At 42.1% G+C, this 12,719-nt stretch overlaps 1 protein-coding gene across 4 annotated transcripts in view; it reads left to right on the top strand.

Moving 5' to 3' along the window:
* POLQ (DNA polymerase theta) overlaps positions 1–12,719 on the top strand; it is a 135,269-nt gene that overhangs the window by 23,923 nt on the left and 98,627 nt on the right. For all 4 annotated transcript variants that reach the window (XR_014709586.1, XM_084614299.1, XM_084614300.1 and 1 more), the window contains exons 7-9: positions 6,381–6,540; positions 6,656–6,802; positions 8,643–8,855. Coding sequence is in view for 3 of the 4 variants with exons in the window: in XM_084614299.1 (XP_084470425.1) it covers positions 6,381–6,540; positions 6,656–6,802; positions 8,643–8,855 (520 nt within the window). In the remaining variant the exon portion in view is untranslated. The remainder of the gene's footprint in view (positions 1–6,380; positions 6,541–6,655; positions 6,803–8,642; positions 8,856–12,719) is intronic.

The following is a 12,719-nucleotide window of genomic DNA, read 5'->3' as shown; positions in this document are numbered from 1 at the left end:
TGCCAAAGAGGCAGGAGGTGAGGTTGAGGCTCACCGTGCAGCTGGAAGTCAGGGTTTCAGCAAGGGAGCAGGCACGTGCAACTCAGTTGCTGGAACAGGAATGGTGGCTAAGGGAGGACAGAGCTCAACAGAGAGAATTGTTTGAGCAACTCATCTCCATCATGGCTGGAAGAGCACTAGCTCCTCCTGTCTCCCTGGTGCCCCTGCAACGTTCCCTCAGTCCAGGAGTAGCCCGGATAATTCCATGTCTTGGCGGCCCATGCATTCAGGCCCCCATGAGCGGCTGGACAGGGCAACTAAACTCCATGCTTCTTTCCTTGATTCCCCCTCCTGTGGATACCTGCACTCACTCCTGCCCCCCTCAGTGCCAAGTGCATGGAAAAGAGGGAAAGAAGAACGTGGAGCCAGTGGACATGCAGTAGTAGAAGGTTTGAGTTGTGTTTGCACTGTTTACTGCACTTTGTTTTGTTTTGGAAATGTTCCTCTATTTCTTGTTTAGCAATGGGTGACTGTTGTACTGTTTTAATACATGTTTACAAATAAAGCCTATTGTGTCATCAAGAAAGTTTATTGTTATCAATGTAGCCCATCATACAATCATGATTTGAAATAATAAAGCTAAAAATATGATCAGGAACAATTATACATGACTAAGCAAACATTGTTCCTCTATGCAGTTAGGTACAGCAATTCACATTTCAATAACTTCCTTATATGTACCCATATTGTGATTCATTCCTCAATTCATTGTTCGTCATGTCATTCATAAGTATGGCAATCAAGCCCATACCCCTCCTAAGCACTGAGCCCCCCCATCCCCCCAAATTAACCAGCTCCTTTCCCTCCACAAGCACATTATTACAGGTACTATTCCCCCTCTTCCATAGGGCCATGCAAGTTGATAATGTGAGAACACAAAGCATCCCTGACTTCTATTGCCCAGGTGCAGCCAACTCCAGTTGTAGTAGATGCTGGCTGAGTGAACCATTCAGTTGCTCTTTGTTGTTATAGGCCCATTTAGGGGAAAATGGCTCACATTTGGCTTCACAAAGATGGTAAAGAATACAGCAAGCCACAGTAATGCAGACATTGACGAGTTAGCATCCAAATGGGTCTGCTGACACCTCCAGTGTGATTTTAATTCGCCAAAGCACATTTAACAGCCATAGAATCTATACCTGCTGAGAGTGTAATTAAACCTTCTTTTGCCCGGGCCTCTGAAATCAGGGTATTGCTTCAGAAGACAAGGCAAAAGGGGATACATGGGGTCCCCCAGAATAACAGTGGGGATAGCGTTTATGACAATGTTATTTGGTGGGAACAGTGTCCCAGTCTGTCCATGAATGTAGACTTCCAATTGGTGAAGAACCCTGACGTGAACTTCGGGAATGCAGTCCATGTTGACCTTCATAAATTGGCCTCTGTGGTCTATGAGGGCCTGCATAACAATCAAGTAGTACCCTTTGCAGTTTATGTACTCCTTGAGGAGGGCAAACTATGGGCACATGAGTCCCATCAGTGGCCCCTGTGCAGTTAGGAAACCCCATTCTCTCAAAGCCAGCAGGTACTTCAGGAATATCTTCAATGATTGCCACCTTCGGGTAAACCACACACCTTACTGCCTCAGAAACCTCCACCACCACTTTACCCACAGTCGCCTTTCCAACTCCAAACTGGTTGGCAATGGACTTGTAGCAGTCTGGGGTAGGCAGCTTCCAGATTGCTTTAACAACCTGCTTCTGGACTGGCAAGGGTGAGTGTGTCTTTATGCTGGAGGGTTGGGGTAAGCTGCTCACAAAGCTGCAGAAATGTAGCTTTCTTCATGCAAGAGTTCTGGATCCACTGCTGGTCATCCTAGGTCTGCGTTACAATGTGAGCCCACCAGTCTGTGCTTGTGGACCTGCGTCAGAAGTGCCAGTCTACATAGCATCAGCTGATTTACTGCTAAGTAAAATATGCTGATTTTACTTAGCAGCATCAGCCAGTGCAAGTCTGCCTTGTCTCCTCGTCCTCTCACTCCATCATGAAATCTGTCAGATGCCTTTGGTGGGTCAGAAAAAGCTGCCGAAATGCCCATTGGCACATCCCAGAAACTGTTTCCTGACACAGGAATGAAAGCGTAAGCAAGAGAAGTTTTTCAAAAGGCTGCTCCTCTCTGTTGCTGGCTCCGATAGCTGGGAGCACACAGGCCAAAATGACAGGCAGGGGGTGCAGTAAAGTTTTCTCACAGTGCATTATGGTCAAAAGGCTAGAGTGCTCACATTTTGAGAGGGTGCTAGGGACTCTGGGATTGCTTTGATTCGGGTCTACGTGCTGCAGTGTGGACATCAACACCCCAGGTTAAAGCTCAGGTTAGGAAAGTCTTAACAGAGGGTTAAGAATCAGTGTAGACACTCAAGCCCAGGATTTTCTAACCTGGGTCAGGTGACTCAAGTCCCACTAATCGTAGGCTTATCTTGCAGTGTACACATACCCTTAGATGTCTTCAGGTTGGCAGGGCCTGACAAAAGAAGTCCTAGAGCAGTGGTTTTCAACCTGTTGTCTGCAGACCCTTGGATCTGCAGACTATTCAGATTTCCAAAGGGGTCTGCATCTCCATTTGAAATTTTTTTTAGGGGTCCGCAAATGAAAAAAGGTCAAAAACCACTGTCTTAAAATATTTAAGGAACTGGCCGAAGAGATCTCTGAGCCATTAGTGATTAACTTTGAGAACTCGTGGAGGACAGGAAAGATGCCAGAGGACTGGAAAAGAGGTACTTTATTTCCCATCTATGAAAAAAAGGGAATAAGGACAGCCCAGGGAATTATAGAGCAGTCAGCTGAACATTGGTACCTGGAAAGATAATGGAGCTATCAATCAATTGTAAGCACCTTAGAAGATAAATAACAGTTAATATAGTTTGTTCTTGAGAAATCCATGTCAAACCTACCTAATATACTTCTTTGATAGGCCAATATACTTGTTGATGGGGGGGCGGGGAAGGAGAAGATGTGGTATCTCCTGACTTTAGTAAAGCTTTTGATACTGTTCTGACTGAAAGCGGCCCTGTATTCGCACTCTATACACCACTGTAATAATCTTTGTACAAAATATGCCTTGTGAAGTATCATTTGAAAACGAATAGCTTGCTGGTAAATAATATGGTGAAATGTATGAAGCAACATCATATGTAAAGTTATGAATTTCCCTTGTAAGATGATAGCACGTGTTCAAAATCACACCGCTCTGCCTAGACAAAAGTTCTTAAACAGGTCTATCCTAAACACAGGAATGTATGGTTTCAGAGTAACAGCCGTGTTAGTCTGTATTCGCAAAAAGAAAAGGAGTACTTGTGGCACCTTAGAGACTAACCAATTTATTTGAGCATGAGCTTTCGTGAGCTACAGCTCATCGGATCAAATAAATTGGTTAGTCTCTAAGGTGCCACAAGTACTCCTTTTCCTTTTACAGGAATGTATGTTTACCTCAATTTACATATAAGTAGTAAACCGGGTCCTTGAGACAGCATGAGGGAGAAATGGCAGTAGACCACTAATCTGCATTTTAGATACCAGAAAGTGTTTTGTTTTGTTTTTTGTCTTGTAACCATTTCTGACTTTAATACCTTATACATATGCTCACCTAAAATCTCTTTAGTTAAATAAACATGTTTATTTAACTAATAAACTGTCCCTTGTTGTGTTTAAATTGAAATGTTTGGTAACTCCATTTAAAGTAGTAAACAGTTGAATATTGATCCCTTACAGGGCAACAGATCTCTAATATCTGAACTACCCAGGAGAGGGCTGGACACTGCAGAACACATGTTTTTGGGGAAAATTTGGGACTGGGAGTGTGTTGGGGTCACCCTTCAAGTAGTAACCAAGGCTGCTGGAAGCCAGCGTGTGGCTGGTCTGTTGCTGGGGCAGAGTTTCTGGATCAGGGCTGTAGCTATACACAAACACTCAGGGTGTGACCTGCATGCTGGTAGACTGTGAGCAGCCCAGGTTGGGAGCTACAACAGCAAAGCATTGTGAGGTGCCCAAGGTTGCAGGCAAGCGGTGACACAACCCCTCACTGGTCTGGATTGCACCCTGGAATGTGACAGCTGTCTCACATGATCATCTCCTATGCAAATGGGAAGTATATGCTAGATGAACCTACTTTAAGGTGGGTGCACATCTGATTGGAAAACCATACACAGAGTAGTTATCAATGTTGACAGAGAAGTTGGAAGGACACATCAAGTGGGGTTCTGCAGGGATCTGTCCTGGGTCCAGTTCTATTCAGTATCTTCATAAATGATTTGGATAATGGCATAGAGAATACACTTATAAAGTTTGAGGGTGATTCCAAGATGGGGGAGGTTGCAATCTCTTTGGAGGACAGGATTAGAATTCAAAATCTTGGCAAATTTGAGAACTGGTCTGAAATAAATAGGATGAAATTCTGTAAGGACAAATGTAGAGTACTAAACTTTGTGCAATCAATTATTCCTTCTTTATACAAAATGGGAAATAACTGTCGAGGAAGGAGTATGCAGAAAAGGATCTGGGGGTTATAGTGGATCACAAACTAAATATGAATTGTCAGTGTAATACAGTTGCAAAAAGTGGAACATCATTCGGAGATGTATTAGGAGTGTTGCAAGCAAGACATGAGAAGTAATTCTTCCACTCTACTCAGCACTGATAAGTCCTCAACTGGAGTTCTGTGGCCAGTTCTGGGAAAAATGTGGACAAATTGGAGAAAGTCCAGAGGAGAGCAACAAAAATGGTTAAAGGTCTAGCAAACATGACCTACAAGGAAAGATTGAAAACACTGGGTTTGTTTAGTCAGGAGAAGAGAAGATTGAGGGGGTAGAGGAAGGAACATGATAGTCTTTAAGTATGCAAAAGGTTGTTATAAAGAGGAGGGTGATAAATTGTTTTCCTGATCCACTGAGGACAGGACAAGAAGCAATGGGCTTAAATTGTGGCAAAGGAGATCTAGGTTAGACATTAGGAAAAACTCTTACTGTAAATTAAGCACTGGAACCAATTACATAGATGACCTATCAAGGTCCTGTCCAGTCCTACATTTCTATGATTCTAACAGCTCAGCCTGTTATATAAAATAAGCAAAAATTTGAGAGAGTGGCAAAAATTGGATGTTTAAACAAAAAACTATGATTAGAGATCATAATTTGGCATAACAAGTGGAGGGAGTCCAGAAACCAAAATAAATATTTATAATTGGAATAACTGTAATTGTGTTTTAATTGAATAATTTTGATAGGGTGAGGTTGCTGCTTCTTTTTCTAGAGGTTACTTGGCAATATGCTTAAGCTAAGTGGGCTGGAAAGCCAAATTTGTGGACTCAACAGTTTGAGGGAAGGAGTTTCAACTTTAAGGTGCCCACAGCTCACTGGGTCCCTGGGATCTACCATCATGGTCTTGGGCCTTTGTCATGAACCTGGAAGATGTCCTAACTAAACTGGGCAAGAAAAGGGAGCCAGATGACATCACCACCTCTGCTGGGTTTGGCAGAATTCTGAACAAGACTTGTGCACTTGAAGTTTCTGCTACTGCTTTCTTCGTAGTGTAATATTGTTTTTCCTTCCCTACCTGATTTCTATTTTCTCCTTTATTCCTCCTTTGGCTGCCTGCTTAAAAATAATCTGGTTTAACTATCTAGAACAAATCCATGTCAGAAACATGCTAGTAACCTGTAATCAAACAAGCAAGCTATTGACAAAGGTTTTAGTCTGACTAGTAAGAGTTTGTGTCTGTGCGGCTATTAAAATAATGTGCTTTGCCTAAAATTTCTAAGAAATCAAGTTTTAAGTGCACGCACACACATATATATATATACACACACACACACAGAGTTAGAAAGAAGTTATACTTTCCTATTCTTTTCCTTCTCTTGAGTGTTTGTCTTTGCCTTAAAAAGACAGTTGAACTTTAATAACCACTCGCCCTTCATCTTTAATACAACCTAAAGAAACTGTCAGACAAGGGAGTTTTCCGTATAAGAAACTCTATGCAACTAAAGGGAATAAGGGAATTGTTAAAGTTTTTACTTAACTTCTGAAGTTTCAAATGCTTTAACTGTTCTTTTTGTGTGAATAAATGGTTAAAAAGGTTTTAATTGTGATTGTAACAATGGGAGTAAGCTAGGGATAATTTGACACAAATCTTCAGATTCATCTGTTGTTGGGCCCAAGACATGTACACATCAGCCCCATACTAATCCCTAGACTTTCGAAGGTCAAGAAAATTCTGCTCCCTTTCTTACCTTTGTTTCTCCCTCTGAATTGGGATAGGGGATTTGAAGTGGGATAGAGGTGAAAATGGCAGCATTTACAAACTCTGTATGATACAAGAACTTGTTGAAAGAATTGTCTGTCTTAATTCAGGGAGATGAAGACCATGTGGTGAGCCTGTGTTACGAGACCATTCACGGTGGCCATTCAGTCCTACTCTTCTGTCCATCCAAGAACTGGTGTGAAAAGCTGGCAGACATCATAGCCAGGGAGTTCTACAATCTGCAACACTGGTCTCTGCAGCAGGCTGAGAGTAAGAGGGGATGAGAAAGTAGCTTAATAGGAGACTATGAGCTGCACTATGTCTTTATAGCAGAGTAAGCCTGCTGAGAGCTTTAAAAAATATTCTTTCTCTCTCCTGACTAAAGAGTTTACCAAAACCTCAGCACTTTCACCAGTTGCCTTGGACAAGGAAGGAATAGAGGAGGTGATGGACCAGCTAAGGCGCTCATCGTCAGGTCTGGACTCTGTGCTCCAGCGTACTTTACCATGGGGAGTGGCATTTCATCATGCAGGTAGTTCTGAGTTTACTCATTTCTCATGAGCATACTATATGGATACCAAAATTTAGTTGGATTTATATTTAGTAGTCATTTTCTGACGTCTTTAGTCCATTTTGTCGCTTATAGGTAAATCAAATGTTATTGCCACCCACAGCTAAAGCTAAGCCTGAAATGATTTTTTGTGGCCTAAGGCTTAACTCAGTAATTGTGTGGTAAACTTTCTCTCTGTTAATTTCAACATAGAGGACAATGGTAGTTGACAAACCCAGCTTTTGTTAAATGCTGGAAATACTGAGTTACAACCAAGACGTTGTCAAAACTATCAGCTTTGTGAGTGAGTTAAGACAATTTACCCAACCAAACGCTGAGATAGACGAGAAGATGGACAGGAGCTGTTATTCTGGGTCTCTGACAAAGGGCGAACATGGAAAGAAAGTAAATCTCTCACTGTTAGTGGTAGCTGCTATCTGTTTACTCCAGGTCTGTGATTCGTTTATCAGATAGGTCCTTCTGGAAGGGTAGATCGGAAGCAAGGTCCAGTTGTTGGAAGAAGTTTCCTAGTCTGTCCTGATGGTAAAAACCAGTGCAGAGACCAGAATCCAGAGACAATGAGGGTGTGTAGTTAACCTTGAGAAAAATCCTGGTGTGAAACTCTGACAGGTTAAATACTCATTTGATCTCTAAGTTAGACTGGAATAAAATGAAATTTAAGGACAGTGATGTGCTGAATCAACAAAAGAAAGCTCTTCTGTCCCCTTGAGTTCTTTGGATTTCACTAACTGTAGTTAATGGAAAACTACTCTGGCTAATATGGCATTCTTTTCTGGAGACTTCCAATGGCCCCACTGACGCTCAATTTCTCTGAATTTAAAAACAACCCAACCTTGAAGGTATGCCAACAAAAGTTCATTTTTCAAAACAAGATTCCCAGTATGCATCAGGTTCCTTCTTGACGTGACTTTGAGTAATTTTAGATCCTTTGTCAGAATCCCAGGCTAACAGCTCCTCAGTTTATAAGCCTTAAACTTGATAGTTTATCTCTTGTAGGGAAGCTGGTCTTGTTGGCTTTGTCATAACAGCCCTTTGAGAGAAGGCTGCAAAACTGATCAGGGGAGCTGAGGGGAGTGACTTACGAAGAAAGATGAAAGAGCTGAATATAGGGAGATTGGGTTAGAAGGAAGAAAAGTCTACTAATATTTAAAACCTATAAATGTCAAGGAAGAAAAAGAATAACTTAGGGTGGTGCAAGGCTGTGGTCTTAGAAGCAGACTGATGAAATCATATAAATAGGAAACTTCCTGGCAGTAAGATCTATTAAGCTGTTCAGCAATCTCCCAAAGGAGGTGTTAGAAGCCCTTTTGGACACTCAAAACTAGACTGGAGAAAACAATGGAAAATGTATTTTTGATGGTTTACAGGGAAATGAACTAGATAACTTAGTCGGACTCCAGGTTCAAGACCGCAAATCACAGAAATTAAATAGGGAAAAAAACTGTTAACTCCCATCCCCTATTATAACTGCTGGATCCAACTTTCTTCTCTTTTATAAAGATTCTCAAAGAAATATTGTGTTTGTCTGACCTTTTATGGCGTTTGCATGCACTTTGGAGGTGCAGACTGCAAAATCATACTATTAGTTAGAATACTTAAAGGAAAACATTTCTGTAGAATTGAGATTATTTCAGCCATGCAGTGATCAAGATACTGGTGTGACATGGCTCCATAGTTCTAATCGCTACATGGCAAGTGTTCATTAACATATTGGCTGTTCTCACAAGGCTTTCTCTGCTGATGGTTATGCTTCACCACAAACATGCTGTTAGTGTGTTTATTGAAAGCATTGTCTCCTCAGGTCTTACTTTTGATGAACGGGATATCATTGAAGGGGCCTTTCGCCGGGGGTTGATTCGAGTCCTGGCAGCGACATCCACCCTTTCTTCTGGGGTGAATCTGCCTGCACATCGGGTAATTATCCGAACACCTGTGTTTGGTGGCAGACTTCTGGACATCCTAACTTACAAACAGATGGCTGGGAGGGCTGGCAGGAAAGGAGTAGACACAGTGGGTAAGTGGAGGCTTTATTAACATTCTCTAAGAACTGTGTTAACCTAATTATAACCAGGGCAGTGCTTTACAATTAGTGATTAATCATGATGAATTCCTTTGGTATTCAGTATGATAGTTAATCAAGATTAATTTGTTTGGTATTAATAGGGATATAATTTGTAATTCCTAGGGGATTCTGTTTCACTGCATGAATTGATTTTGGTGTCTGCATGTCAGGTTACTGGAGGCACAGTCTATTTTCTTTGTTGAATTTCATATCACCTCTAATACTTTGATCATTTGCTTTAATTGTGTGGGGTATGGCTAGTTTTAGCAAGGAGTTTTACAGACTTAAAATTTGAGAGATGATGTTGAAGTTCTAGACTCAGAATCTGGCAAACAAATAACTTCCACTTGGACAAGTAACTTGGATTTATAAGCCTGTCTCCAGGTAAACTACTTGTTTTGTGAATCTGGAAAATATTGAGTGTTTCCCTCTGGCAATTCACAGAAAAAAAGGTATCTTGAGCTGTGCTAGCATCAGTCAAGAACTCCTTTGGCATGGCAAGGCAAATAACTTTGTTAATGTCAGTTTTATTCAGAATGGAAGTTTATTTTATGGCTGGAATTGGGTTTTTTGCAAATGCACAAATAATGTGGAGAGTATAAAGATCAACATAAATATAAAACAGGGCTGCCCTGCTGCGGGTGGTGTTGGCTACTTGCTGCAAGTTCATTGCATTCTCTTCATAAATGGATTAGATCAGGGGTTATCAAACTTCATTGCACTGTGACCCCCTTCTGACAACAAAAATTACTACACGACCCCAGGAGGGGAAGGGGTGCAAAGCTTGAGCCCGCCTGAGCCCTGCCGCCCTGGGTGGGGTGGGGCTGGGGCCAAAGCCCGAACATGTAACCTGAGCCCTGCCACCAGGACTGAAGCCCTAAGGCTTCGACCCCAGGCACTGGGGCTCAGGCTTCGGCTTTGGCCCTGGGGCCCAGCAAGTCTTAAGCCAGCCCTGGCTAACCCATTAAAATGGGGTCATGGCCCACTTTGGGGTCCTGACCCACAGTTTGAGAACCACTGAATTAGATTTATGGCTACATTTAATGCACGGTTGCAGCTTGCAGACACTACGTGTCTTGAAATGGAACATTCCATCTTGATTTGAGCAATCTGGCAGCATTGCATGTTGGAACTGAGAGTTTCTGTAGGCCACACCACTACGTTGAAGAGGGAAGTATCATGATCTATTGTAGAATTTCTTGTAGCCTGCTTGTTACACTTTGACCAAACCTGCTATAAAATGAAGTTGCTTGGTTTTTGAAGATCCTTTTTTTTCCGTATGAGAGGAGGTGATTTATTTTTTACCTGTCTGACATGAACCTGCGTTTACTCTTGCACAGTATGCAGTCTGAACATATGTTTGAGTTTATAAATGTACCTCCCCCCGCCTATTCCGTAAAGCCTTTTGGATGAAAGTGTAAACATAATAGCAAATACCAGCTGCTGTTCTTTCTACCACAGCAATTCCAGTTTCAAAAACAACAACTTCCTAGTATGGATTAGAAATTTGGTTGACAAACAAGGAACAAAAAGTAAGGTTTGATCTGAGAAAGATGACCCACAACCTTCACCTGTAGCACAATAAAAAAAACAAATCTTTGAGATACTGTTTCAGTGGTAACTCACACCAGTTAAAATATATAGAGAGGTTGAATAGGGATAAATGTTGGAGAAATTGTGGTGAAAGAGGAGATTGTATGCATATATATATATGGTGGACATGTCTAGTCCTTAGAGTATTGGGATGCAGTCCATAACCAAATATAAAAAAATTAATAGATATTTATTATCAAATGATCCTTTGGTGATCCTCTGGGGCTTCCAGTGGAAATGGTCACTGAAAAGGAAATGAGTGAATCTCTCATTTGCTAGTAGTTGCTTGGCTATTAGCATCTCATTGGAAAAAGATAAATAGCAAAACAATGGCGGAATGGTTCAAAAATATATGGGAGGTTGTGGTTATGGAAGAATTAACACACCAGTTATGTACCCAGCAAAATAAACAGAGGACAGATAGTTACTTAGATATTTGGTTACCTTTTACATCAGAGAAAGTACATCACCAGCAAAAAATAAATAATACCCACCACACCTGTCCAATTTTTTTTAATAACATTTGGTAGACATACCTAGTTTGTTAAGTATGTGTATACTGAGATTTCACTCAATTTAATAAAACTGACATCGATGTTGTAATGATGCTCACTCTGTAATGTGGTAACACCCTATTAAATAGAAAGATCAGATTACTTTATTCCCATATAATGTCTCTTTAAACAAATGCTAACTGTTGTAATGATAGTTTTCGTTTTTGGGCTGCCACCTTGACGTGGTGGAGAAGCTTGTGTATCCTTAAGACCCTAAGAGTGATGCCATTGGGAGTCTTGTACTCCTGGTAGGGTCACCCATGGTGGTAAGGTTGAAGGTGAGGTACCAAACAAAGTGCAGCCCAACACAACCCAGCATAAGACCTCAATGGCAGAGCAGGCGGATGAATCAAGATCACTTCTCAACGGCTGCAAAAGTGGACAAAGGCTGCAACGGAGGAGAAATCCCCGGTTGTATTGGACCTCCTTGTTGCCGGAGACAGGCGCCTCTTCCGACAAGATTTGTATGGCTGCTGATGTGAAACAGCTCTCCCACATTAAATTACTCATGCACAGGCTTCTCTCTCAGGAAGAACTTTTTCCCTATGTCCATCCATAAAAGTCCTGCGGTGATGGACGAGTGGTGACAGGAACAGGTGAAGTGATCACCAGGAGTCCCTAGTCACAGACACACATGCAGGCAGTTGACCGCAAGATGGTCGGCATGTGACCCTGGACTGAGATGGGGGGCATTATTGGCAGCCGCGGTCACGACTGAGCAGGCCTTTTTAGGATCCCCTCTGTTCACCCCATATGGGGAAGGGGCTAGAAAAGGTGCCCGAAAAGGTGCCCCACACAAAGGCTTTCCCACCATACCTGGCAGGATAACCGTGTCCAGAGGGATCACTCCCAATGCGGTCGAAAAACAAAAATATTTCTTGCCACTGGAATGTCTGTACTCTACTAGACGAATCAAAAAGTGAAAGACCCAAACACAGAACAGCAATAGTTGCCCAAGACCTCTCGAGGTACCACATCGACATCGCTGCTCTCAGTGAGACAAGATGCGCAGGTGAAGGCCACTTGAGGGAAGAGGACAGCAATTACGCTTTCTTCTGGAAAAGAAAACCAGCAAGCGACAGGTGAATACACGGTGTTGGCTTTGCAATCAAGAACCTTCTAGTCGACCACCTGAGTGAGCTCCCTGTCGGCATCAATGAGTGCCTCCAATTGGCCAATAAGTCATTTGCTACTATTATCGGTGCAAATGTGCAGAACATGACCTTGTGATCACAAACACAATCTTCAGACAGCAACAAGTAGAAAATAACTTGGCAATACCCCCTGTTCAAAACAATGGCACCTCCTCGACTGTCATAAGAAAATAGGATCTAAGAGATGTCCAAATCACCCATGTTGTGAGAGGAGCTGACAATTGCTGGACTGACCACTGCCTGGTGAGATCAGTCATGTCTATCTGGATTGCACCAAAACATAGAAAGCAATCCAAATCATACAGATGGCAATAAAACATCTAAAGATTTCAGTCCTCAGTGCACTAAGAGAACTTCCAAACACACCTCAGTGAAAAACTGACCATATGCACACCTGGAAATGACAATGCGTGTGTCGAAGAAGACTTGGAAGCCCCAAAATAGGCCATCCATGAGGCTTGTGAGGAATCTATCAGCCTTGCTACCTGCCAGGACTGGTTTTACAATGACAACAT

This window comes from Lepidochelys olivacea (assembly GCF_965140295.1).
Source record: "Lepidochelys olivacea isolate rLepOli2 genome assembly, chromosome: 1".
Taxonomy (NCBI): domain Eukaryota; kingdom Metazoa; phylum Chordata; order Testudines; family Cheloniidae; genus Lepidochelys; species Lepidochelys olivacea.
This window is presented reverse-complemented; position numbering and strand designations above follow the sequence as displayed.